This window comes from Daktulosphaira vitifoliae, unplaced genomic scaffold, assembly GCF_025091365.1.
Source record: "Daktulosphaira vitifoliae isolate Bord-2020 unplaced genomic scaffold, ASM2509136v1 Scaffold_2, whole genome shotgun sequence".
Taxonomy (NCBI): Eukaryota; Metazoa; Arthropoda; class Insecta; order Hemiptera; family Phylloxeridae; genus Daktulosphaira; species Daktulosphaira vitifoliae.
The window spans coordinates 21,026,994-21,054,008 of NW_026099573.1; the positions used below are offsets into that span (position 1 = coordinate 21,026,994).

Consider the following 27,015-nt stretch of genomic DNA (forward strand, 5'->3'; position numbering starts at 1 on the left):
TCATACAATTTATACAAAGAACTATCATTTTAGTAGATGTATTAACTCATTTAGTTTTTAGTTATATTTCAATTAGAATTTTTGATAAATTTATTAAAATATAAAATTTTAAATTCTTATTTACATATGAATATTGGATTCATTTTGGAGTTTTTTTTTGTTCATTTTTAAGCATAATATTTTTACTGCTGACACCTAATATAACAAAGGAAATTTATCTGTGTACGTAATATGACAAATATATTAATATTTTATTTGAATGATTACTAAGATTTTTACTGTTATAAATCTAAAAAATAATTTTTCATATAAATTTAAATATTTATAAATTTGTACTTTATTTATCAATATCCAGTGTTTTTGTTTAATCATATATGAATGAATTGTTGTCCAAAAATTTGACTTTTTCAAAAATAAATTTATACTTATTGCTTTTAATAAATAGTTATATAATTATATAATATATAATATATAAATAATAATTATTAATAAACAAAGGCGTGCCAAATTTTTATTGGTTAAACGAATACTGTTATCTTAGTGTGACAGAAGGTAGTTGCTGAATGATTAGACGACACAAGGTTAATTTTTCCAGGTGGCTTCGAGCCGTTTTATTAAAACAAGAATAAAGCAAGAAAAGTGATAACGCAAAAATATAGAAGAAAAAGGAAAAAATACCAAAATAGTAATAGTACCAATTGTTGAATAATAGCGTTGAGATGGTTCTCGTCGACGGATGTCAAACTGCTCGAAAACAAAAACTGCGGTAGTGGTTCGGTTGTATTGACGGACGGTGAAAACAAAAAAAGACAGTATCGGTGTCACGAAGATGACTGACTCGACGTACTATTGCGCCGGATATTCGACGCTAGGCATTTATTGGACTTTACACCACGACGATAACGCGTGTGTGTAACGGTCCGGTTTACAGTGGTGCGGTGGCTGAGAAGAAGCTGGATACGACCGCGGGGTGTCAAACGTGTGACAACGCCGTGGCCGTGTCAAGTGATAGGATTAACTTGTTTAGATTTAGTATGTATGTAAGAAATTATCAATAATTTAGGAAAAATAGTCAACAAATGCATACTATTTAGCTACATTGTAATATACACGATTCAATCTTAAATCGGTTAATATGACACGGCCCGCGTCGCTTCGCTATACACGATGCCCCGCGACTCGTGCCAACTTTATCAGCCGTTGCCCCAGTGGCGCAACTAGAGTTCAAATCTTGGGGGTGCTACAATTACAAATCACATACACATTACATATTTACTAATTATTTACAGTAATTACTAATTAGTATTAGTTATGTAATATATAATTATAAAATATAATAAAGATTTTGTTACTTACAGTCCTTATAACAATTTCAATTGGTATATACAAATAATTTATTTACAATTGTTGTTTGAAGTATTAAGTATATTTTTGTGTTCAATTGTGCGTCGTGGTAATCTTCGTTGGTTTGCTATATGCAAGTATAAGTAGTTTAATAATTATGTCTTTTCGTATATTAAGTCGTACTATCTTTTTTATAATTTGTTTTTGATAATATTGCTACTATCAGCATACGCTTTAAAACATTAGCTAGTTTCTTCTTGTTAGAGACTAAACTCTAGTGGCTTACTTTGAAGAATTTAACCCCGAGTACTTTTTCTAATATGTCTTCTCTTGGTGCAACCAATGTAACTTCAAAAAAAGTTGCTGTCCGTTCTGGTGTTAGTACGAGATCTTCAAGTACTACTTCTAATGAAGATTTAATGCAAATTATTTTGTTCTTCAAAGATCCTAATAAATAGTTAGAATAGTTATTAAATCATTGTTTCTTTTAAAAAAATGGAAGACATAACACATAAAAAAAAAAGATGAAAATTTTGATCGATTTTTCTCTAAATAAGAATAATGAAACAACACTTCTATTCATTACCAAAAATGTTAAATATCAGTAAGAAAAATTTTTAATTTCAATTGGACTATTGTAGTGTTTGCATTGATTTCTAATGCCTTTCATAAAATCAAAGTGACGATACAGCCCCTTTGATATTCATTTAATGTTATTCATTATTATCAAAAGTGGGAACAAGACAATCGTGGGTCGTTATCACATGTAATAATATTTTTAATAGATGAAATTTCAACTTAAGCAGTGATTTCTAATTCTATTTATTAATTTCCTTTTTTGTTATCATATTATCATTTTAAAAAAAATTGTTCAAAACTACTGATATTTTCAGAAAGTTGTTAGTGCTTGTAGTATTTAAATATATATAAATTTATAAATTAATACATATCAATTAAATTACTATTTGTTACTGTTGGCGCTGCGAACATGATCTGCCCAAACAGGTTTTACCTTATGAGTAGTGCACAGCAGCTTTCAAAATTATATGTATTATTCGTTCATAGAAGTATCTTCTTCGCAAATCGTGATTCGTATGTGTCATAGTTAATTTGTTTTGAAGTGTTTCAATATCCCAAATACTTGAAACTTTCCACCTCTCCAATCACGTCCTAGCCTCTTGTCACTGGTCTCCTTATTTCACCTACCTCGTGTTTTCCATTATCAAACTCGTACTCCAAAAACTCTGTTGTTCCTATATATTCTTAAACCCATTTCTTCAAGAGCTGATCTCCACGCCTCTAGCCTTTGATTAATTTTCTCCCTATTTTCTCCTATTAACACTACATTGTCAGCAAACAACATGCACCACAGAACCTCTCCTTGTATTTCTCTAGTAATTTCATCCATCACTATAGAGAATAACATGAATGACAGACAAAATCTTAATTAATCTACTAGAGAGAATCAAGTCAGATGAAACGGTTTAATGAATGTATAATTTGAATTAATACAATACAATTTGCTATAATTTTTATTTAATTATTTTATATAAATTTGTTTAATTATTTAAGTTACTAACATTAGAGTAAATAATTAATGGGTTTATTTGAAATTAAGTTTGGCAATATAAAACCCCAAAAGAGACATACATTTCATAAATTTTATTTGAATTTCATATATTTTAGTTTTCATTTTATTTATTTTAATTTTAACTTTCTAAAGAACCATTAAAGATGAAGCCTAACTCGGCAAATTGTCGTCCGTGTAGAAGCGTTACACAATTATAATACAAATTTTAAATATATCTAAGAAACTTTGTAACTTTTTTCAAACATCCACAATGTCTATTTATGAACTTAATATACTAATTAATTGTAAACATTATAATTAATTTAGGGAGGGGGTGTTATAAACATCACTAACAAAAAAAAAATACATTCATTCGTACAGCAAATTGTTTTACCACTAACATTATTAATAGAAATATTATAAGTCGGTAGATTTACTTTTAAATTCATTTAAGAAAAATTTCAACCTCGGGATGACCTTATATACGCTATCTCTAGCATAATTTTATGTTATCTTAGGCTACAACGGTGACCTGAAGTAATGCCCAACGGCAGTTCCAGGGCGGCCCACAGTAATGCCGACCGCGTTATAAAAAAAAAGGCTACAACAGTGAAAAGTTAAAAGTGAAATACTTTACTAATCATACAATATAAATAAAATAAATTAGCATCAATCGTTTATTAATAATTGTAATAATATAATTAAGTTAAGTAAAAAAATATTTAAAATTAAACAACTTTAAAATTGATTTATAGTTAGTAATAATTTATTTCCAATAATTTTTAAAATATTATATATATATATTATAAGCACAGATTTAGCTATCCTTGAACAAATGTTATTTTTATTGGTAAATAACAATTATAATAATATAATTAAGTACCTAATGTTAAAGAATATTTAAATTAAAATTACTTTTAAATTGATTTATTTTTAGTAGAAATGTATTTCTAATAAATTTTAAAATATTTCATATTTACAAATACAGATTTTGCTGCATTTGAATAAATATTATTTATATTTATAATTTATTTAATATAATTTTAAAAGGATAAAATATTTTAAATAGTAATTGGCAGACTATTACGTTAAATATAATTTTCTAATATAATTTTAAGTTAAGATCGACAAAAAAATGATGTTAATGAAAATTTTTACTCTCTTTTTCTTTTTAATTCTTGTGAGTCAAATTGTTAAATGATAAATAAATATTATTAATTATATTAAAAATATGATTTTGTGAATAAATGTCATTTTATTTTACGATTTTTATTTAAAAAGTTTCTAAATTGAATTTTTCTATATTCATACACCAAATATATTCATTTAAAACCTAAATTAATTCATTAGTCAGTTATAGTATAGTAATATAACAGTATAATAACTTTTCAAAATTACAGTTTTAATTTTTAGAAAACTCGAAAAATTTATTTATTTGAACTAGACTGTTTAATAGTTTTTTTTCATTTTCTTACTTTATGAAACATATCTTTAATGATAAAAATATTGCAATAAATAATCCATTAACTAATAATATTTTATATGCGAGTTCTATGTAAAAGTTTTTATATTGCATTTTTCTAAATTCATTTATTAACTAATTTTAATCAGTAGTCAGTGAAAGCATATAGGGTATCCCACCTTGATTTACTAATTTGACTACATAAAATAATATTAAAATTAGTAAATTACAGTAGGACACTTTGTATAGCATTGCAAATTTTCAACATTACAATCATAAGTTTTAGAAAGCTTGGAAAAATTTACTAGTTTGATATAGACCTTTTCGTACTTTTTCGGTTTGCTTACTTTATATTACATATTTGTAATGATAAAAAATATATCATTGAATATTCTATTGACTAATAATTGTTTTACAGGTAAAATCCTTAGACCTAATGCTACCGATAAAGCAAGACTTATTAAATTGTTTCGATAAATATGGTTTAGGAAATGATCAAATCATAGATATGAGTAAGTAAACTTTTCTACATTGATAATAATTGAACAATATTTTTATCGTCTACTCATATATTATGCCGACGTTTTACATAAAATTTAAGAGAACATTTCATCTGTAAGTTTTAATTTTAATCAAATTTAATATTTTTATCTTCGTGTTCAAACTAAATTCATTGGATTATATTTATAAATAATTTATTACGATTTTTAACCTTGATCATTACTGAGAAGGTATTAATTTTATTTAGTCGTGTTTTTTTTTTTACTTTGAAAATTCAATAATTATTAAAATTATTGGAAGGTTGTTTAATCATTTTTTCAAAAAAATTTTAATCACAATAATTCAAAATATTTTGGGATAATGCTATATTTTTAAGATTATTAAAAACTATAAAGCAAATACAACATAATAAAATAATTGGATCCAGATATGATTAATGCATTCATTGTTATTCTTTATTATTTTTTAACTATTATATTAAAATTTGTATTCATTTAAACATTTTTGCTTACAGATATTAAAAATAAATTTACTCCTAATTTTGAAAATTTATTATTAGAATGGAATACAGAAATTATATACAGTGAGGATGAAAACAATAGATCAAACATTGGGTTTGCTATGGCCAATGATGTTTGTTTAACATTATTAGACAAGGGAATTGATAGTGATATACATTATAAAAGATGCTTGGAATTAGCAAAAGAGTGTTGTAAAATATACGTAGAAAAAGTTGATACTTTAAACATGACTGTGGATTCGGGAGAAATGGTTATAATACCAGACAATCCTTATGAACATTTAGTTAAAGATAGGAGTGAAGAAAAAAAGGTTTTATCCACGTTACTTGAAGAAGATGGCATGATTGTTGAAAACGATTGCAAACCTGTGGAAGGTGCTCAAATAGTTGTATTGTCCGAAGATACCAAAGATGTAGATTTCATTAAGATGAAATTATATATTTAAGGTTTAAAAATCATAATGGAAAACTGTAGATTTGTTTTTATTGTAATTTAATTAATTAAAAATATTTAACTTGTAAAAAATTACATAGATCTATAAATAATAATAATTTTCTGTTGTCTATAATATTTAGGTAACATCTTTATAGAATTTCAACGCTGATTCCAAATTTGTCTTCAATTTTTTCGATCACAACTAGTTTTTGGAGTAATTACTAAATAGTAATTATGTATTTATTAAATTATTATAGAAACTCAATAATAATTTTTTGTTTTAACTTTTATGTTCGTTTTCACTATAAAAATAAAATAAAGTCCAAAATTTTTTTTTTATTATTTAAGTATATTATATTAGCTTATATATATATATATAAATTTCAGTGTTTCTGAAACACTTTCAAAATTTAAGTGAAAAAATTCTACTTTTTATATGGATTTTTAAGTTTTCAATCCCCTCTGGATATGTTCCGATTAAAAAAAAATTATGTCACACAAAAGAAATATATAAATAGTATTTTTTATGAAAACATTTTTCAAAACAATTTTTTCAATTTTTGAGGGTAATGTCTTTGACTAGATACAATCTGTGATCTTTTGACGTATCGTTGAAAGAAATCCGTCCAGTGATAGCTGAGAAAAAGTGGTAACAGACACAAAAAAAAAAAATAAATAAAAACACATCATAGTATTACCAATACCTTCTCAGCTTCGCATCGAAGCTAAAAGTAAAATATAAAATCGAGAATTTTAACACAAATATAGCTTGCGGTAGCCATTTTCACTACGAAGACAAAATGAGTTTGACATTTTTTTTCCATAATTAAATATATATTACTTAAACTTTAATTCTAGGTACATATAAAAATGTAAGTATTTACGGAACATTTTCAAAAGTTAAGTTGAAAAAGTTAATTTTTTGTGAAAAGTTGTCATTTTGAATTCCCTTTGTGGGCAGGTAAAATTTTATAAAAAAAAAATTATAAATATTTGGTCATTTTTAATAAATTTATAGCACTTAAAAAAATTTACATTTAATATTAACTAAAATAAAATAAAATATTTTATTACTCTAATAACCTAAATAATTAGAATTTGAATATTAAAGACTAATTTTATTATTTTAATGGAGTTTTCTTATTTATTTATAACATTTTATACAGGCAAAGCCCAAAGTATATATAACAGTCATCATAAACATCATTAATAAAAATTAGTGAGAAACAAGTAACAAAAGAAAATGTATATATACATTGATCCAAAATATAAATTAAAATAACATAAACGAGGTTTAATTAAAATAAATCGAAAGCTGGATCATTATTAGCTAACCGCATAAGGCGAATTATTGGGGCGGTGTCAAGGAAATGAGAAGGGGTAGGGTGATGAGGAATGTAGTGTTAGAACGGGAGGTGCGAAGAGGGATTTTAAATCTTAGAAGGCTAAGGAGTTGGCCAGAGTCTATTTTGTTGGATAGGAGGTTATTTAGGAAGGAGAGTTTTGAATTGTAGCGTCGATCGGCAAGGCTGGAGTTTTTATAAAAATTTAAATTATTTTTTAATTGTTTTACTCGATTAATAAATATGCTAATTTTTAATAATAATTATAATATCCATATTATATTGATTGTATATGTACATTATCTAGGATGATTTTTAAGTTGTGAGACCTTTATTTCAGCCTTGGTAGAAAGCTGAGAAATATTTTTGCGCATCAACTTTTTTTCTGAAAATGATCAATAATAATTATTTTTAAAGTGAATAAAAATATGATATAAATCAAAATCATATTGATATANATGATCAATAATAATTATTTTTAAAGTGAATAAAAATATGATATAAATCAAAATCATATTGATATATGATATATAGTATTAATATAATATTGTAAAAAGTAAGAGTTTTGTATTTTTAATTGTTAAGCTGTTCTGAGGATTTAGTCTTTAAAGAATAAGGTTTTATTAAGAAAATTTTTAGTAAGGGTGACTGGAGGAACTGTGGNATTTAGTCTTTAAAGAATAAGGTTTTATTAAGAAAATTGTTAGTAAGGGTGACTGGAGGAACTATGGTCAGTGGGTAATACCGGTCACCTCATTATCTAATAAATCAATGCATCTAAAATTATGTTGATCTTGCGTATAGATTAATAATGATAATAGAACCTTACTTTTATTAGAACAATATTATCAAAAAACGTTTTCACGTTTAAATGTATGAACATAGTTGTCAGAATTTATTTATCCTATAAAAATATTTTCAAGACATTTAATTTAAGGTAAGCAAATTATTATATATTTCTAATATATATATATATGTACGTATATAACAAATCATGAGATTATTCTATATTAAAATTATCTACCTAATAGTATATTGGTTTATCGATCAAAAATATTTTCTTATTACTTGTCAAAAGAGGAAATACTGATCAAAATTAATGGGGTTGCTATAACCCCAGAAGTAACTGCTATAGTTACTTCTGGAATGACTGGTGTTACCCCATTCTCAATTGACATGTGAAAATGCAAGTAAATTTAAAATTTCATCTTCTTCTCCTGTAGTATTCAATCTGATGATTGGTTAACAGCAACTTCCATTCTTCTTTATCACTAGCTTTCATCTTCAACTCTTGACATATATTACATTCTTTATCATCTATACTCTTACTTATATATTGCAATCTTGGTCTTCCTCTATGATTTGTTCTATCGATTATTCCTTCTAAGATTAATAACAGCAACTCGTCGTGTCTTAAATTATGATCTATTTTATTAATTCATTTCACCTTTTCTGTATACTCTTCCATATTAATTTCCTCTCAAATACCCTTTCTAAAATTTCTTCATTAGTTATTCTATCAGTCTAACATATCTTTTCCATCCTCCTGTAGCACCACATTTCTAATACCTCTATTATTTTATTTCTTTTTTTGCAATAGTCAATGTTTTGCGTCCATATAACTTGATGGTCCAGATGTACGTTTCGTCTTCTTTGTGTTTATTTTCATATGTAAATCTTTTTCTATTACCTGTTGCAATGTTCCTAAAATCTTTTTCATTTTTCGCTATTATTTCTGCAATGTCGTTCGCGAATCTAAGCATGTCTATTTTGTGTTAAGGGCAAACTGATATTGAACAAAAGTAGTCGACACAAATTAATTTCAAAACTAGCACGGTGCCATTTATTCGGGCAAGATAATACAACAATTATATAGTAACGTGCACAATCACTAAGAAAATTGAACAATAAGAAAAAAAAAAGAAATATAGCAACACATGCGTTGACGTTAAGAAACCAAAAAGAAAAGAAACGGTGCGATGGTTTTCGGCGTTTTCTCCTTACGGTGCGTGTAGGACGGTGTAACGGGATGACTCGACGTATTATTGCGGCGGATATTGGACACTAGGAATTTATTGTACTTTAAACCACGACGATAACGAGTGTGTGTAACGGTCCGGTTTACAGTAGAGTGGTAGCTGCGAAGGAGTTGACTCGACCACGGGGTGTCAAACCAACCCGCCGCTGTACTCTAAAGGCTACCTGAAATAGCGCATATGGTGTACCGTGCTTGGTCAAATATATTTAAGGCGCATAACGCAATAATAAGCCACAATACTTACATTGTGTGTTTGTTGGGGTGGATGGTAATGCTCCGCGGAGTGCGCGCAGCAGGAGGAGGGTGGAGATCTAGTCCCCGCGCATATCGCGCTTGGGATGTGGAGGGTTCTTACTGGGCCGGGGGTTCCGTCTGTGCTGAGGAGGTGGGACAGGAGAGGAACAGGTCCATCTTCATATCATGCCGTCGTCCTCCAACTCCATCGGGGTCTCCGGGTGCTCCTCCTGCGTGGTGGTGGCTGGTGTTGCTAGTGGTTGTGGACAACCATGATATTGATAGTAACTACTATCATAACATGTAACTAAAAAGTGAAAAATAAATATAGTTTAAAAAAACTAAAAAAACACGCTTTTAAAGCANAAATAAATATAGTTTAAAAAACTAAAAAAACACGCTTTTAAAGTACATCGAACTAAAAAGTTAAAAATAATTTTTAAAATAATTATGAACAAAAAATACTAGTATTATTGTGATAAAAGCGTGAGTGCTTTGTACCATATTTTTCGTATATTGAGCGCCCGACGCTTTTATCACAATAATACTAGTATTTTTTGTTCATAATTATTTTAAAAATTATTTTTAACTTTATAGTTCTATGTGCTTTAAAAGCGTGTTTTTTTAGTTTTTTTAAACTATATTTATTTTAACTCTTGGTTTTTGCTTTCTACTAGATTAGCCCGTGGGTGGTATATCGGTGTAGTCCAGGCCTCTGCTCCCATCGATTTATCGCGTCGATCATTTCTTTGGACACGAGCGCTCGGCCGTTGTCGATACTGATTACTTCCCACGGCGTCTAGGTTGGCGCTTGACTATCGGGTCTTCGGGACGCCTGTTTAAGGGCTTAGTGCACGCGCAAATATGGCACGATTTTACGTACAAGCACACGGCGTTTCTTAACCCTTTACAGTAGAACCGTAGTTTGACCGCTCGGTATATTCCTCTCCATCCGGGGTGACATGATAGGGGTCGTCGTGGTACCACAAAATTATATGTTGAACTTTGTCGGTGGGGACGACTACCGTTGTGTCAGTGCCTATACGAATACGTAAAATACCGTCCAATAAAAAAAAATCGTCCTTATTTTCCACGTACGGTTTTTCGTTCGCTATGGTGAGTTGCGCGTTTAATTTTTTTATGATCGAAGAGAGAAACGGTTTGTTGTTCTGCCACACTCGTGCCTCCCGTGAACGGTCTGTCACAGATCGCGTCGTTCGCCTCGGTAATGGAGTAGATATTATCGAGAGTGGTGGTGAGTGCGGGCGGACTAGACATTGGCGCGCCTAACAAATTGTCATCCGAAGCGTCTTCGTCAACAGGGGGTCCGTCCGTTGGGTGACGTGATAACATGTCGGGCGCTTCGTTGTATTTGCCCAGCACGTGTGTCGTGGTGAAATTTAGGTTACCCAGGTGTAGCGCCCAGCGGGTCAACTTACTGTTTGTACCCTTTACATTGTGCAGATAAGTCAGCGCTGAATTATCTGTGTACAATTCGAAAGGGGCGTACTCTAAGTATGACCTAAATTTAGCGGTTCTCCATATGATCGCTAGACATTCGCGCTCGACAGCGACATAACGTTTTTGCGTATTCTTAAGTAAGTTCTCGCGTAAGCTACGATATCCTTTTCCCTCGGCTTTTTGTCCGTGTTGAAATAATACCACCCCTACGTCGAGTTCACTAGCGTCGGTTTGTAGGCAGAATGGTTTTGTGTAGTTGGGGGAAGAGAGGCGTGGTGAGTCGCATATCGCCGATTTAATGTGCCCGAAAGTGTCTTGTTGTGGTTATGACCACGACTACTTTTCCCCTTTATTTATTAGTTGGGTGAGGGGACCGATGCTGTCAGTGTAATTATCGACAAACTGACTATACCAGTTGCATACCCCTAAAAATTTTCGTATATCCCTTACATTGCGTGGGACTGGAATATCGCGTATGGACTGTAATTTTTCCGGCTCTTTGTCTATGCCTAGCCCATGCACCCGGTGTCCCAAAAAAGAAATTTCAGAGTACCTGCTATTACACTTTTTAGTATGGCATGTTAAGCCGTGACGCATTAAGCGTTCAAGAACCTTGCTAAGGTGTTCTAAATGTGTTTCGACACTGTTCGAAAAAATTAAAATATCGTCCAGATAGACCTGAACAAAGTCATCAATGTACCCCCTAAGCACTTCGTTCATTAAACGTACGAAGATCATGGGTGCATTTTTAAGTCCGAGCGGAAGCACACGAAACTGAAATAAGCCCTTTTTCTTTCTGAACGCGGTGTATTCGCGTACGTTTTGTTGTAAAGAGCATTGTCAGTAACCCGATTTTAAGTCGAGTGACGTGAAAAATTTCGCCCCCCTCATGCTTCTAATCATTTCGTTTAAATTAGGCATGGGATACGCGTCTAATACGGTCACATCGTTAAGTCGCCTATAGTCGACACATAAGCGATATGAGCCGTCTTTTTTCTTGGCCAGCTCGACTGGTGCCGACCAAGGGGAGGTGCTGGGTTCTATGAGCCCTTGTGATTCCATATTGCCTACCATTTCGTCTATTGCTTGTTGTTTGTATAGCGGGTACGGATATGGTTTTTGCGCGATGGGTGTCGGGTTTTTTAGAACGATGTTGTGTTCGATAAGCTTTGTGCGGCCCACCGTGGCATTAAAAACCGCAGAATAATTTTTTATTGTGCGCGTTAATAATGTGTGTGTGTGTGTGTAGTATCCTGCTATATCTAGTGTTGATAGATTTACATCGGGTAGCGTGTGCCGAGTACTCGCTTTCCAACAAGCTGTAGTGCGTCGCGTCGCGCCCAAGTGAATTGTACATGCAGCGTAGTCCCAGGAGACTTCCTGTTCTGTTAGAAAGTCGTGTCCCAGGAGTACGTCACAGTACAGATTCTCCAAGATGACAGCCGTGAACTTTATTTGTAGATCCGCAATTTTTGTTATAAAGGTAGCTGTGCCGGCCGTGTCTGTTGTGTGACTGTCAGCTAACCTAACTGGGGATGTTTGTCCGTTGTGCACACTTCGAAATTTGTGAGCTGTTGCTCAAGAGGTATACGATTTTTGCGCTGAGAGTCAAGTAAGGCCGTCACAAAGCCGTTGTCAAATTCCAGCTCCACAGCGGGAGTAGTAATTTTATGTGTTTGTGCGGCAGTACTCAAGTGCCTAGAGGTTCGAACGGGGGGCGTTGAAACGGTGTGTTCGCCGGCAGTATTAATTGCCCTAAGCGGGTAGGCCGTTTCTGCCGTATTTCCCTCCCCCACGGTGACCAACATATCGTTGGACCGACTCGCGTTATAGTCGTTATCTATTGACTCTACGATCGTGTGACAAGTATTTTGAATAATCTTATGGTCCTCATTGTGGATGAGGGGTGTGGTGGTGGTGAGTAATGGAGCTACAGCGTGACCACTATGATGACATTGGGGCTGTAGGAGTGATGGAGAATTTGGTGTGAAAGTGCTGTGCTTGATAGTAAGATTATTTAAAATAATGTCATTTTAATCGAAGAAAGCGCATCCGTTTTTGTTACCGATGTTGATTGAACGGGCGGTTTGGTCGGCGCGCTGATTAGTTCGATATTGTTTTGAGCGTAATTGTGTTTGTAAACCCGGAGAATAGACTAGTGTAAAAGTCCAGAGGTCAAATTTTTTTTTTTCAAATTAAAGTATATTACATTAGCTTTAATTTAAGATATATATAAAAGTGTCAGACCTTCCGTTGAACATGTTCAAAAGTTATGTTGAAAAAGTTCTACTTTCTATATGCATTTTTTATATTTTAAGCCCCCCCATATATAGGGAAATAGTCTGATTTAAAAAAAAAGTATATCCAATGAAAGATCTATATAAATATTACTTTTCNTATGTCGAATGAAAGATCTATATAAATACTACTTCTCATAAAAAAATTGTAATGATTCATACATTTTTCAAAAAGTTATAGCATAATAAAGTTAAAAATGTAAAATACAAAATCGAAAATTTTCACACAAAAATAGCATTCGGTAGCCATTTTCACCATGAAGATAAGACAAAGTCCTAAATTTTTTTTTTTCATGATAAAGAACATTGCATTAGCTTTAATTTAAGATATATATAAAAGTGTCAGACCTTCCGGAACATTTTCAAAAGTTAAGTTGAAAAAGTTAATTTTTTGTGAAAAAGTTGTCATTTTAAATCCCCCCCTGTGGGCAGGTTAAGTGTCAGATTTACAAAAAAAATATACCAAATGATAAGTAAAGACATCAAGCATCTATATAAAAAAAAATTATATTGATATGTTCATTTTTGAAAAAGTTAGAGCATTATTAAGTTAAAAATATAAAAAAAAATTATTTTACAAAAATCGTAATTTTTTATTAACTTTGATGTCAACTTTCACCACGAAGACAAGTCCAGAGGTCAAATTTTTTTTTTTCAAATTAAAGTATATTACATTAGCTTTAATTTAAGATATATATAAAAGTGTCAGACCTTCCGGAACATTTTCAAAAGTTAAGTTGAAAAAGTTAATTTTTTGTGAAAAAGTTGTCATTTTAAATCCCCCCCTGTGGGCAGGTTAAGTGTCAGATTTACAAAAAAAATATACCAAATGATAAGTAAAGACATCAAGCATCTATATAAAAAAAAATTATATTGATATGTTCATTTTTGAAAAAGTTAGAGCATTATTAAGTTAAAAATATAAAAAAAAATTATTTTACAAAAATCGTAATTTTTTATTAACTTTGATGTCAACTTTCACCACGAAGACAAGTCCAGAGGTCAAATTTTTTTTTTTCAAATTAAAGTATATTACATTAGCTTTAATTTAAGATATATATAAAAGTGTCAGACCTTCCGGAACATTTTCAAAAGTTAAGTTGAAAAAGTTAATTTTTTGTGAAAAAGTTGTCATTTTAAATCCCCCCCTGTGGGCAGGTTAAGTGTCAGATTTACAAAAAAAATATACCAAATGATAGGTAAAGACATCAAGCATCTATATAAAAAAAAATTATATTGATATGTTCATTTTTGAAAAAGTTACGGCAGTTTTTAGTAAAAAAAATTGAAAAAATTTCGAAAATTAGCGATTTTTAAATTTGTAATTTTTTTGGAGGTTTCCCCCATTTACGGGGAACGAGGGAAATTTTTTCAATTTTGAAGGGTAATGCTTCGACTAGATACAATTTGTGATCTTTTGACGTATCGTTGAAAGATATCCGTTCGGTGAGAGCTGAGATAAAGTGGTAACAGACACAAAAAAAAAAAAATAAAAAAAAATAAATAAATAAACACATCATAGTAAAACCAATACCTTCTCAGCTTCGCATCGAAGCTAAAATTACTTTTAAGTTGAATTATTGTTAGTAACTATATGTACTCATAATTTTTAAAAAAAATTAATATATGACAAGTACAGATGTAGTTTCATTTGAACAAATGCTATTTACATTTATTCATTATTTGATTCAATATAATTTTAAAAGGTTAAAACATTTAAATAGCAATTGGCTATTACGTTAAAGATATTTTTCTAATACTATTTTATAAGTTAAGATTGACAGAAAAATGATGTTTACGAAGTATTTTTATTTCTTTTTCTTATTGCCTCTTGTGAGTAAAATTATAACACAATGAATTAATCTTAAACAATTATATAAAAAATAGTTTTTACGAATAAATGACATTTTATTTTTCGGATTTTATATCAAAAGTTTCTAAATTGAATTTTTCTATATACATACACTAAATATTTATTTATAACCTAAATTTATTCATTAGTCAGTTAGAGTATAGTAACATTTGAATATTACAGATTTAAATTTTAGAAAACTCGAATACTTAAATAATTTTACATAGACCTTTTCATACTTTTTCTTGCTTTATTACTTTATGTTACATATTTGCAATGATTAAAATATTGTACTGAATATTCCATTGACTAATAATAGTTTTACAGGTAAAATCCAATGACACCATTCAGCAGCCAAAGCAGAACTTATTAACATGTTTGATAAATTCTGGTTTGAATAATGACAAAATCATAAGTAAGTTAACTTGTCTACATAGATTAAAATTGAACTATTTTTTATAACATATACTCAATTGTTATGCCATTTTTTTTATGTAAAATTGAAGTAAATATAATCTATAAAAATTAATATTCACCAAACTAAATATTTAATAAATATTAGATTAGAAGATATTTTGTTATATAATAAATAGTTATTATATTAACGTTTTTAATCTTTTAATTATTTTTAATTATAGATTCTCAAAACAAATTTACTCGTAAATTTAAAGACATTTTATTGAAACGGAGTATAGATATTCTACGTTTAGGTAATTATGATAAAATTAACGAAGTTGCAAAATCTTTGTACGATTAGATTGTTCGTCGCGGTCAACGAGGAATTAAATTGCACGAATGTTGTTTAATGTATGCTACTGAACTAACAAATTTAAAGAAAAATAAGGATCTTATTGAGCCGTATGAAAATATGGTTCGCGATTGGAGTAATGAAGATAAAGTTTTGCCAACGATACTTCGAGAAGATAACATGACTATGGACGAAGGATACGAACTGGGGGATACATGTCAAATAGTTGTATTGACTGGTGATACTGAAGATACAGACCGCATCAAGGTGGATCGTTATAATTAAGATTTAAAAATATTAATGGATGATGACAGATTTGTTTTAATTGTTTAAAAAATATTTAATTTGTAAAAATTATATAAAACAATAAATAGTAAAAAAATGTCTGTGTTATCTACAATATCTTAGTAAATTTTTTTATGAAATATCAACACTGATTCCAAATGTGTCTTTAATTTTTTTACATCATATTTAGTTTTTGAAATAATAACTTATGAGTAATTATATATTATTTATATTATTAGGAAAACTGAAAATAATTTTTTGTTTTTTCATTTTTCTAATAAACTTTATGATGTTAATAACGAGTTGTGCGAAATTTGAGACTTAGCCGTCAAGTATAACCATTTTTATTGATCTTGTGAAGTTCAAAAATAAAAATTGTTTATTTTACATGGCAAATTTATATAACAATGGGAAAAACGTAATAATGAAAAAAAATATACTCATGCAATTTTATTTTTCTAAGTCATTTTTTAGTAGAGTTTTTTATGAATTCAAGAAACAAATTTGATAGATTTAATTTATGTGTGTTTTTAACACTTCAAAAATACTATGTGATTAAATAGAAACATAATTTAAAAACACTTACCTCATAAAATTTTAATAGAGTATCTTAGATAAAATATTTTTTCATCTGGTATGTTTTTATGACAATCCAATGAAAAACCTAAGTACAAGAACGGTTTAAAAATTGCTAAAATTATTTATTTCAACACAATTTTAGTATATGTGTCCGGAACAATTGCGTTCTTCAGACATGCATCAAATTAAAGCTTTTAAAATGTTCTATAAGATAAAAAAAAATTTCTGTACTGATTTAAAATCTGCAATTAGATTTTTCTATTGGCTCTTTTTTGAGATTATTACTAAAACAAGTATTTATATATAAAAAGTAAATTAATGCTACAATTGAAAAAAACGATAGCACAGTAGGGTCGCGGCATAGTATATTTGGGACAAGTATAGATGATATCTGACAGTGATTTAAATCAATATCATAAGAAACTCTTCGATGCAAATCTTTAAGTAGTGTTTAATTTTAAGAATTGATGGATTATTTCAAAAGCAACAATAACACTTATTCCTATAATTTTATCCCAATTAGTTATTTAATTTATAATTATGTAGCGAGGTGTAATATATAGAAGTAATAAACACTTTTACGGTTTAATAGCAACTATACTATATTACAACGAACTAACAAATAACAGCGAGAGACGAAGCGCGTTTAAGACAGAATGCGTAAGTGATTGACTGATCGATTGATTGACTGGAGCGACGATCTTGCTCTTAAATAGTCAGAGGAATCTTCTAGAGGCGGCGGCGGCCGAACATTCTAGAACATTCGACCGCCACAATTATAATATATGAATAAATAATAACTATAGTAATTAAATTTAGTATGATATTGCTATTCAATAATTAAATATTGTAATTTTTATAGAGATATTATAAAAATAATACTAGTATTTTTCGTTCATTATTGTTTTAAGCTTATTATAAAAATTATTTTTAACTTTTTAATTCGATATGCTTTAAAAACGTGTTTTTCAGTTTTTTTAAACTATATTTATATTAGAAATGATTTATATAGCAAAATGTTGCCAAAAAAATATTATAGTCTAGTAGTAACACACATAAATAGAATAAAAAAAAAAATTTATGTCCAATTAAAAATAATTCAAGTCTTTTAAACTTAAAAATGAATAATTACATAAAAGTATGAACAATTTTCATAGTCTATATAAAGTATTCAATTTTGTCTGTATAATCTTATAACAACTAATAAACACATGTAAAAATGACCAATGATTTCATATTTATCATTTAATTTTGGTCTATAACTATAAAATTTAATTAAATATTTTAATATCGAATTGTTACGATCCGATTCCGTATAGATTTTTACCCCACTATACTCTAATGCGTATTATAGTAAACTGTTATATACAAATAGATTATTTAAAATAGATACCATGGTAATTAAAAAAAATACATTCTAAATAAGGCTATAGCTTTTATTTTGGATGTAGTTGAGTGGGTTAAGTTAGACAAATCACCTTTACTATAAAAACCATGTAGCATTATTTAGTCATATTTTCTTACTCTTCGTACCACATTAATCTCAATCCACAGAATTACTTATAAAATGAAAGTAATGACGGAAATATTTTTGCCTTTTTTACTTTCAAGTATGTTTTTGATTCATTCCTCTATCCTAAACTATATTTTTTTAATGGCAACATACACATATTTAAACTAGCCTATAAAATAAAAAAAATTGAAAAACCAGTATTTCATATGTTTTTACTATTTTAAAATATATACAAACAATAGTCAATTGGTTAGATACGGGTTATGATTATTTTTATGAAGTTAAAAAAATATTTATACCTAGTCGAAAAAAGGCCGAGAAATATCTAATAATATATGTTTGAATGTTATTCATAGTTATTTAAATTTTGAGTTGATTAAATAAAGTTCTTAATAAAACTTTTCCGAAATTTCTATAAAATTTCCACAGTATTAAATTTTTGGAAATTTTATAACGCAAGTAGTGATGTATCAGATGATAAAGGATAGTTGAAATCTTATAAATCTGACTGTGTATTATACTTTATTTTTATAAAGATAATGTTAAGTCCTATGTAACTATTGTTATCAACATGTACGTGGACGGTCGTTGACCACCACTTTTACTTAAGTCAGTCGGCGGCGTGCCTTCTTATCGTATAGTTGTAATTAAAACGAATAAAAATTGATATATTAACGTACAAAGTGTTACTTAAAATTTAAATATAATAAAACCCAAAGAATCTGTTCAACCAGAAAAAAGACATACAGTCCACAACATGGTCCTTCGGCCACGGACTTTTGGTTAATAATTAACGAAAAATTTAAATTTTAAGTGCGAAAAAAATAAATACGTAATATAGTGCAACGTGTCATTTGGATTACCAAAAGTTTACCCTTTCAAGAAAGTGGATAAAATTCAAAAGGCCAATCGAAAGGTAGAAAAATTAAAATATATTCCTTTTATTAATAAATTTATTCCAAAATTTCCTAAAAGAAATAAAAGAATATATTGTAAGGTTTTAAATAGTATTGTAAGGTCGTTTTTTTATGTTGGTATTTACCCGGTTGATAGTTATGTTTATCAGGTGGGAATAGTTATAAATCGGCGCGTATACTCTACGCGGAAAGTATATATATATATATAGGTGGGTTTAAAAGGTTATTATAACATCTCGTATGTGGGGATAGGATACTATAGTAAATAGTAGTAACAGAGTAGGAGTTACATTGCTGAATATCAGCTGTTAGTAGTATTAAACTTCACATCGCGTTCTCACTTACCTTCGACATGGGGGAAACGAGCATTAATCTTGCGCAGCGCAGAGGACAATTAAAAACGTCTTTAATAAAATTCGAAAAATATTTGAGTAGCGGAAAAGTCTCAATAGAGCAAATACCATTTCGGATAGAAAAAATAGAGGCTGTTTGGTCAGAGTTCGAAGTAATTCAAGGAGCTATAGAGCTCGAAGAAGAGATAAATATGGAGGAGCAAGATATATATAGAGAGGAATGTGAAGAATTATTTTTTAGAACATTAGCCAAAGCAAATAAATTAATTGGTAGAGTAAGTTCGTCAAAGGTCGAAAATAGAGAAATCAAAGAAAATCAATATAGCTGTCAGCAAAGTTCTTGTGGTCAAACAAATAAATTTATTTCTCACGTTAAATTAGCTCCTATAAGTATTTCAGTATTTACTGGCGAATACAGTGAATGGAAACCTTTTTATGATTTATTTTCTAAACTTATACATGTTAATGCGGATCTATCGGATATTCAGAAATTTTGCTATTTACGCTCATCTTTATCAGGAGAGGCAGCAAATATTATTAAAAGTTTAGAAACAACAGCGAATAATTATGAAATCGCGTGGATAATGTTAAAAGAGAGATATGACAATAATAAGTTAATAATTCAAACCCATGTGAAAGCTATTTTTGAGCTAGGAATGGTGCATCAAGAGTCTGCTGTTAAAATAAGAGAATTTTTGGATTCTTTAGTCTGTCGTATTAGTGCATTAAAAATGTTAGAAGAAAAACCTGAAGAATGGGGGCCGATGTTAATGCATTTAATTTGTACTAAGCTTGATAGAAATACGCTAAGTAGATGGGAAGCAGAATCACCCCAAGATAGAATAGCACGTGTATCCGAATTTATTACATTTTTGGAAAATAGAGTAAAAGTATTAGAAGCGTCAAAAAATATTTATTCGCGAGGTAACCAACAACTTGGTAACCAAAATATGTTTATCAAACAAAATAAGTATAGATCAGCTGCGGTAACAACTACGCAAGGATTAAAATGTTATGTTTGTGAGTTGCCACATACAATATACCGTTGTCCACAGTTTATTTCATTATCAATTGCGGATAGAATTAAAAAGGCAGTGGCACTCAAACTATGTAAAATTTGTTTGAGACGGCATAGTGAAAGATGTACAGCGCGTTATTGTTTAAAGTGTTCAAAACCACACAATGTATTGTTGCATTTAGATATAACTCTAAATCAGGAAATAAAAGTAGATAATAATACTACAAACGATAATTCAGTAGTCTCAGATAACGTATCAACGAGCGCTATTGCAGCTGCTCAATTACACGAACAAGTGTTGTTGTCAACAGTAGAAGCTTATGCAGGTAATGTTAAAGGTGGAAAAGAAAAATGTAGAATTTTGCTGGATTCTGGTTCACAGTGTAACTTTATAAGCGAATATATGGTACAATCATTAAGGTTGCGTAAATCGCGAGTACACCACAGTGTCATTGGCATAGGAGGTACTAAAAAAAATATTACTTCAGCGGTTACAGTAGTAATTACATCGCGCATTAGTTTATTCAAAATAGAAGTACAATGTTTGGTTGTTCCTAAGATAACAGGATTTATTCCGTCGAATAATATAAAAAGTAAATATTTTATTCCGGAAGGTATTCAATTAGCAGATCCGTCTTTCACAGTACCGCAAAAAATAGACTTATTACTCGGAGCAGGTCACTTTTTTGATGTTTTATGCGCGGGTAAAATTAAACCGTCCGAGGACGGACCAATATTTCAACAAACGCAGTTTGGTTGGGTAATTGCAGGAGTGGTAAATCCGGGCTGTAGTCAAGCGTATCATTCTATTAGTTATTCGGCAGTGATTGATCACGAAAATCAATTAGAAAATATGTTATCTAAATTTTGGTGTTTGGAAGAAGTAGGAACAGCCGCGCCTCTAACGTTAGAAGATAAAAAATGTAAAGAGTTTTTCGAAAATACGGTTAAGCGAGACGATGTCGGTAGATTTATGGTTTATTTACCTTTTAAAGAAGGGGAAAATTATAAATTAGGCGAATCATACGAGATAGCAAAAAAGAGATTTTTAAATATGGAAAGAAAGTTGCAAAAAGACGAAAAGTTAAAAGAGGAATATAGTAAATTTATGAAAGAATACGAAATATTGGGTCATATGCAGAAAATTAGTGAAAAGAAACCCATAGTTGGGGAACATATATGTTACTTACCGCACCACGCTGTATATAATTATAATAGCACAACAACACGACTTCGTGTGGTATTCGATGCGTCGTGTAAAACGTCATCTGGTAAGTCACTGAATGACGTACTATTAAAAGGTCCCGTCTTACAAGACGATATGATTTTTATTTTAATACGTTTTAGAAAACATAAAGTTGCTTTAACTGCAGATATAAAAAAAATGTATCGACAAATTAATTTAGCTCCTGAACATTGTGAATACCAAATAATATTATGGAGAGAAAATCCAAAAATGCCCATAGAAATTTATAAATTAACAACAGTCACATATGGTATGAGTCCTTCGTCGTTTTTAGCAACTGCTTGTTTACGTACTTTAGCTAGTCAGGAAGAAAATTATTATCCATCAGCTTGTTCTGAAATAAAAAATAATTTTTACATGGACGACTATTTAGGAGGCACAGACACTATCGAATCAGCTGTTCAGTTACGCGACGATCTTATCTGTATATTTCAACGAGCCGGTATGTCGCTGTGTAAATGGTTATCTAATAAAAACACAGTTGTAGACGACACGGTTGAAAATAAAAATAACGAACGTGCATTTGAATCAACGATAACAAAAATACTTGGTCTAACGTGGGACCCCGCTAATGATATGTTTATATTTAAAATAAATTTAAACATTTACGCGGAAAGTGATTTAACTAAAAGGAAAATATTATCTGAGGTAGCCAGTATTTATGATCCGCTTGGTCTTTTAGGACCTGTAATAATAAGAGCCAAACTCTTCATTCAAAGTTTATGGAACATAAAATTAGCGTGGGATGAAGTATTAACTGATAATATAAGTGAAGACTGGTTAAATTATCGCAAGAGCTTGTTAACTTTGAATAATTTAAAAGTGCCACGAAAAATAATNATTAACTGATAATATAAGTGAAGACTGGTTAAATTATCGCAAGAGCTTGTTAACTTTGAATAATTTAAAAGTGCCGCGAAAAATAACGTGTGAAAAAGATATTTCGTCGATAGAAATACACGGTTTTTCGGACGCATCAGAAAAGGCATATGGTGGATGTATATACTTACGATGCACCGATATAGATGGTAAACATAGTTTAAGGCTTATTTGTGGGAAATCAAAAATAGCTCCATTAAAAGTAATTTCTATACCCAGATTAGAACTACGCGCAGCGTTATTACTCGCACGGTTATCTTATAATGTTATGGAAAAGTTAAAATTAAATATTATAAAAAAGTACTTTTGGACGGACTCAAATATAGTTTTGGCGTGGATATCTTCTCCATCCACAAATTGGAAGACATTCGTTGCTCACCGAGTTGGTGAAATTCAGAATTTATCTTGTCCATCAGAATGGGCTCATGTACGGTCTCAGGATAATCCAGCCGACTTGCTTTCTAGAGGATGTGAAGCGAAGTTGATGAATGAGATGCAGTTATGGTGGCAAGGACCGTCTTGGTTGAGTAAGGATAAAACGGAATGGCCAAGTAAAAATAATGGAGTAATAGAAATTTCAAGCAATATGTTGGAAAGAAAAAGTACAACTAAATTTATTGGTAATGTAATAGAAGAAGCTAATTTGTTAGACAAATTTTCATCTTTAAATAAAATTTTACGTATTATGGCTTATTGTTTAAGATTTATAGATATTAAAATACATAAAAAATTGTTTAAAACAAGTGTTATAAATGCAGATGAATTAAATAGGGCAAATATTAATTTAATACGTATTGTGCAAAATAATTATTTNATATTGCTATTCAATAATTAAATATTGTAATTTTTACAGAGATATTCTAAAAATAATACTAGTATTTTTCGTTCTTTATTGTTTTCAGCTTATTATAAAAATTATTTTTAACTTTTTAGTTCGATATGTTTTAAAAACGTGTTTTTCAGTGTTTTTAAACTATATTTATATTAGAAATGATTTATATAGCAACATGTTGCCAAAAAATTTTTATAGTCTTGTAGTAACACACATAAATAGAATAAAAAAAAAATATTTTATGTCCAATCAAAAATAATTCATGTCTTTTAAACTTAAAAATGAATAATTACATAAAAGTATGAACAATTTTTATAGTCTATATAAAGTATTCTATTTTGTCTGTATAATCTTATAACAACTAATAAACACATGTAAAAATGACCAATGATTTCATATTCATAATTTAATTTTGGTCTATAACTATAAAATTTAATTAAATATTTCAATATCGAATTGTTACGATCCGATTCCGTATAGATTTTTACCCCAGTATACTCTAATGCGTATTATAGTAAACTGTTATACACAAGTAAATTACTTAAAATAGATTCCATGGTAATTAAAAAAAAATACATTCTAAATAAGGCTATAGCTTTTATTTTGGATGTAGTTGAGTGGGTTAAGATAGACAAATCACCTTTACTATAAAAACCATGTAGCATTATTTGGTCATATTTTCTTACTCTTCATACCACTTTAATCTCAATCCACAGAATTACTTATAAAATGAAAGTAATGACAGAAATATTTTTGCCTTTTTTACTTTCAAGTATGTTTTTGATTCATTCCTATATCCTAAACTATATTTTTTTAATGACAACAAACACATATTTAAACTAGCCTATAAAATAAAAAAAAATTGAAAGACTAGTATTTTGGAAGTTATTACCATTTTAAAATATATACAAACAATAGACTATTGGNAACTAATAGAGCTGTACGACAATTATGTCCGTTACCTTTTGAGGGCAATCAAACAATGAGTTAAATTGCTTCAATGATTCATACTGTTAAAATTAAACATTTTTTGATTATTTATTTGTTAATTTATTTATATTTATTTTGTATAGATAAATTATGAGAGTCCAATTGTGTGTTTTTTCGATGGTTATTGTCGAATATTAATTGTTAAATCTATTTGATAAGTTTTATTCCTTTGGTTTATTTATAGTATTTTGTAATATTTTGTTTTTTTTGTTTATTTGATTTGTTTAATAATCTTTAATTTAAAACAGTGTTTTAAGGCACCCGCTATATTAAGTCCTATGTAACTATCGTTATCAACATGTACGTGGACGGTCGTTGACCACCACTTTTACTTAAGTCAGTCGGCGGCGTGCCTTCTTATCGTATAGTTGTAATTAAAACGAATAAAAATTGATATATTAACGTACAAAGTGTTACTTAAAATTTAAATATAATAAAACCCAAAGAATCTGTTCAACCAGAAAAAAGACATACAGTCCACAACATGGTCCTTCGGCCACGGATTTTTGGTTAATAATTAACGAAAAATTTAAATTTTAAGTGCGAAAATAATAAATACGTAATATAGTGCAACGTGTCATTTGGATTACCAAAAGTTTACCCTTTCAAGAAAGTGGATAAAATTCAAAAGGCCAGTCGAAAGGTAGAAAAATTAAAATATATTCCTTTTATTAATAAATTTATTCCAAAATTTGTAATTAAAACGAATAAAAATTGATATATTAACGTACAAAGTGTTACTTAAAATTTAAATATAATAAAACCCAAAAAATCTGTTCAACCAGAAAAAAGACATACAGTCCACAACAGATAAATTTATCATTTTTTATTGCCATAACTGAATTTTAATATGATGTTATTTTTTTTTATATTTATTTTTTTTAATTAGAATGGAATCTATTTTAATTAGAATTATGGACTTCATTACATAATAGAAATCTAATTCTCCCGGTACACAAATGTTGTACCTGACTTTTTAATGTTTACACAGTTTATAATAAATTATATACTATATAAATTTGTGTATTTCAAAATTCATTAACACAAAAAAACAATTTGATTTATAAACACGTGCATTAGCTTCTATATACAACGTATAGAAAATCTATTAGTTTAAACAAATTGATTTCACGTACATGTGATTTGTTTTGTACACTTCACATATATTTTATGTAACTTAAAAATAACTATGAATAATCTTAAGATTAAAATGTTTTTTGTTTTTAAGAAAAAATATAATTTACCAAATAAGTTATATAAAATAAAATACTGAAAACAATATTCATAAAACTATTTCTAATTCAACAGTGTGTCAACATTTTATAAAATTAATTTAAATCTAAAATGATTTTACTAAAATTGATTAAAATGTCTTCAAATCCAGTTAAAAATATAAATTACCAAAAAATGTGCATAATTTAATTGTCAACTCATTGTGCTTTTTTTTGAGATTATTTGAAAAAGTTTAGTAAAGCTTTGATATAAGTTTTGAACATAGTTCCCGTATAAAATACGTATTTGATGCACTCTAACTTCAAGCTTAAAAAAATGTAGGAAACTGGATAAGTGAAATTCTTATTAGCCTACTGTGCAATTTTAGAGACATTAATTTCAATGAAAAATAAAAGTTCATACGTTTTAAAATAAAACTAGACTTTAAACTATATACTATTTTGTTCAATTTTAAATAATCAATTTATTGTTTCAGAAAAATTTTATTTTTATTAATCATTATTACTTTAATTTGTTTTGAAATTAATAAATAAAAAAATAATTATATTGCGGTTAGAATTACTTAATTGCCTACTAAATTTTTAATTAGTTATAATTGAATTCATTAGTTGAAAATGTTCCGATTCTAATACTGAATTTTTGAGATTTTACTATCATTGCTAATTATATAGTTATTTTATAATTTATTAGGCATTTTCAATGAATTTATTGAAAATTCATTTAACATATATAAATCTAAAATGAAAATGACTAAGAGCAATGTGACAGCTGATATAACAATTTTTTGTACCAATATTTAAAAATTGTTTTTATGAAATCATTGTTAATTGTTTAAATAAGTTTTTTCATCTATAATTTAGCACACTAGCAGATTGATATTCTTAAACTTATTTTTGTGATTAGGTATTATTTAAGAATATTACATATTTAAATTATCAAATAATATATAAAAAATGAATTATATCACTCATAAAATAAGTCCTGTTCAATTCAATTTTTAGAATGTAAAATTGATATTGTAGAAATGAATGTTGAAGGAAGAAGTGGTAGAGGAAGACCTAAAAAGAGATGGAAGGATTCTCTTGAAGCAATATGAAGACAGCTGATATGAGTGTAGATGATGTGGGAGATCGTGTCAAGTGGAAGATTAGAATAAGAGTGCCCGACCCCAAGTAGTTGGGATTAAGGTGAGGAAGAAGAATGTAAAATTGATGGTCTAAACAATTACAAAAAAAAAATTTCGACAATCGACAATAAAATTTAATTCTAATTTAATATTATTCAGATTTTTGCGAATTTAAATATTGACAATGACGTGTTTTTTTTAACATCAGCGGTTTTCCTTATAGTGTAAAGGATGCAAA

The 27,015-nt window shown here is 28.9% G+C and overlaps 2 protein-coding genes and 1 long non-coding RNA gene across 5 annotated transcripts; all 3 read left to right on the plus strand.

Annotated features, from left to right (window-relative positions):
- The first annotated feature begins 3,992 nt into the window (after window positions 1–3,992).
- LOC126899677 (uncharacterized) lies at window positions 3,993–6,042 on the plus strand. 3 transcript variants are annotated; one of them, XM_050674768.1, is made up of 3 exons: window positions 3,993–4,094; window positions 4,795–4,888; window positions 5,392–6,042. In XM_050674768.1, the coding sequence occupies exons 1-3, from the start codon at window positions 4,050–4,052 to the stop codon at window positions 5,841–5,843; spliced, it is 591 nt and encodes a 196-aa protein (XP_050530725.1). In that variant the 5' UTR covers window positions 3,993–4,049; the 3' UTR covers window positions 5,844–6,042. The 3 variants fall into 3 exon arrangements, with proteins under 3 accessions (XP_050530725.1, XP_050530727.1, XP_050530728.1); XM_050674770.1 differs by having other exon boundaries at window positions 5,437–6,042; XM_050674771.1 differs by lacking the exon at window positions 3,993–4,094 and adding an exon at window positions 4,626–4,713.
- An 8,873-nt stretch (window positions 6,043–14,915) lies between these two features.
- LOC126899696 (uncharacterized) lies at window positions 14,916–16,206 on the plus strand. The gene is made up of 3 exons (XR_007702673.1): window positions 14,916–15,039; window positions 15,386–15,473; window positions 15,697–16,206. It is a non-coding gene; the product is annotated as an uncharacterized LOC126899696 (long non-coding RNA).
- A 3,246-nt stretch (window positions 16,207–19,452) lies between these two features.
- Window positions 19,453–26,747, plus strand: LOC126898049 (uncharacterized). The gene is made up of 3 exons (XM_050671998.1): window positions 19,453–22,496; window positions 22,576–23,276; window positions 26,674–26,747. Exons 1-3 carry the CDS (start codon window positions 19,453–19,455, stop codon window positions 26,745–26,747), a joined length of 3,819 nt encoding a protein of 1,272 aa, XP_050527955.1.
- The last annotated feature ends 268 nt before the right edge of the window (window positions 26,748–27,015 follow it).

Bases quoted from the DNA above. Each gene is read 5' to 3' on its own strand.
- LOC126899677 (XM_050674768.1), top strand. From the start codon at position 4,050: ATGATGTTAATGAAAATTTTTACTCTCTTTTTCTTTTTAATTCTT. The intron at 4,095-4,794 runs GTGAGTCAAATT...ATTGTTTTACAG, and splicing joins TCTTTTTCTTTTTAATTCTT to GTAAAATCCTTAGACCTAAT. The intron at 4,889-5,391 runs GTAAGTAAACTT...TTTTGCTTACAG, and splicing joins TGATCAAATCATAGATATGA to ATATTAAAAATAAATTTACT.
- LOC126898049 (XM_050671998.1), top strand. From the start codon at position 19,453: ATGGGGGAAACGAGCATTAATCTTGCGCAGCGCAGAGGACAATTAAAA. The intron at 22,497-22,575 runs GTTAAATTATCG...TGATAATATAAG, and splicing joins GATAATATAAGTGAAGACTG to TGAAGACTGGTTAAATTATC. The intron at 23,277-26,673 runs GTATTATGGCTT...TTGATATTGTAG, and splicing joins ATCTTTAAATAAAATTTTAC to AAATGAATGTTGAAGGAAGA.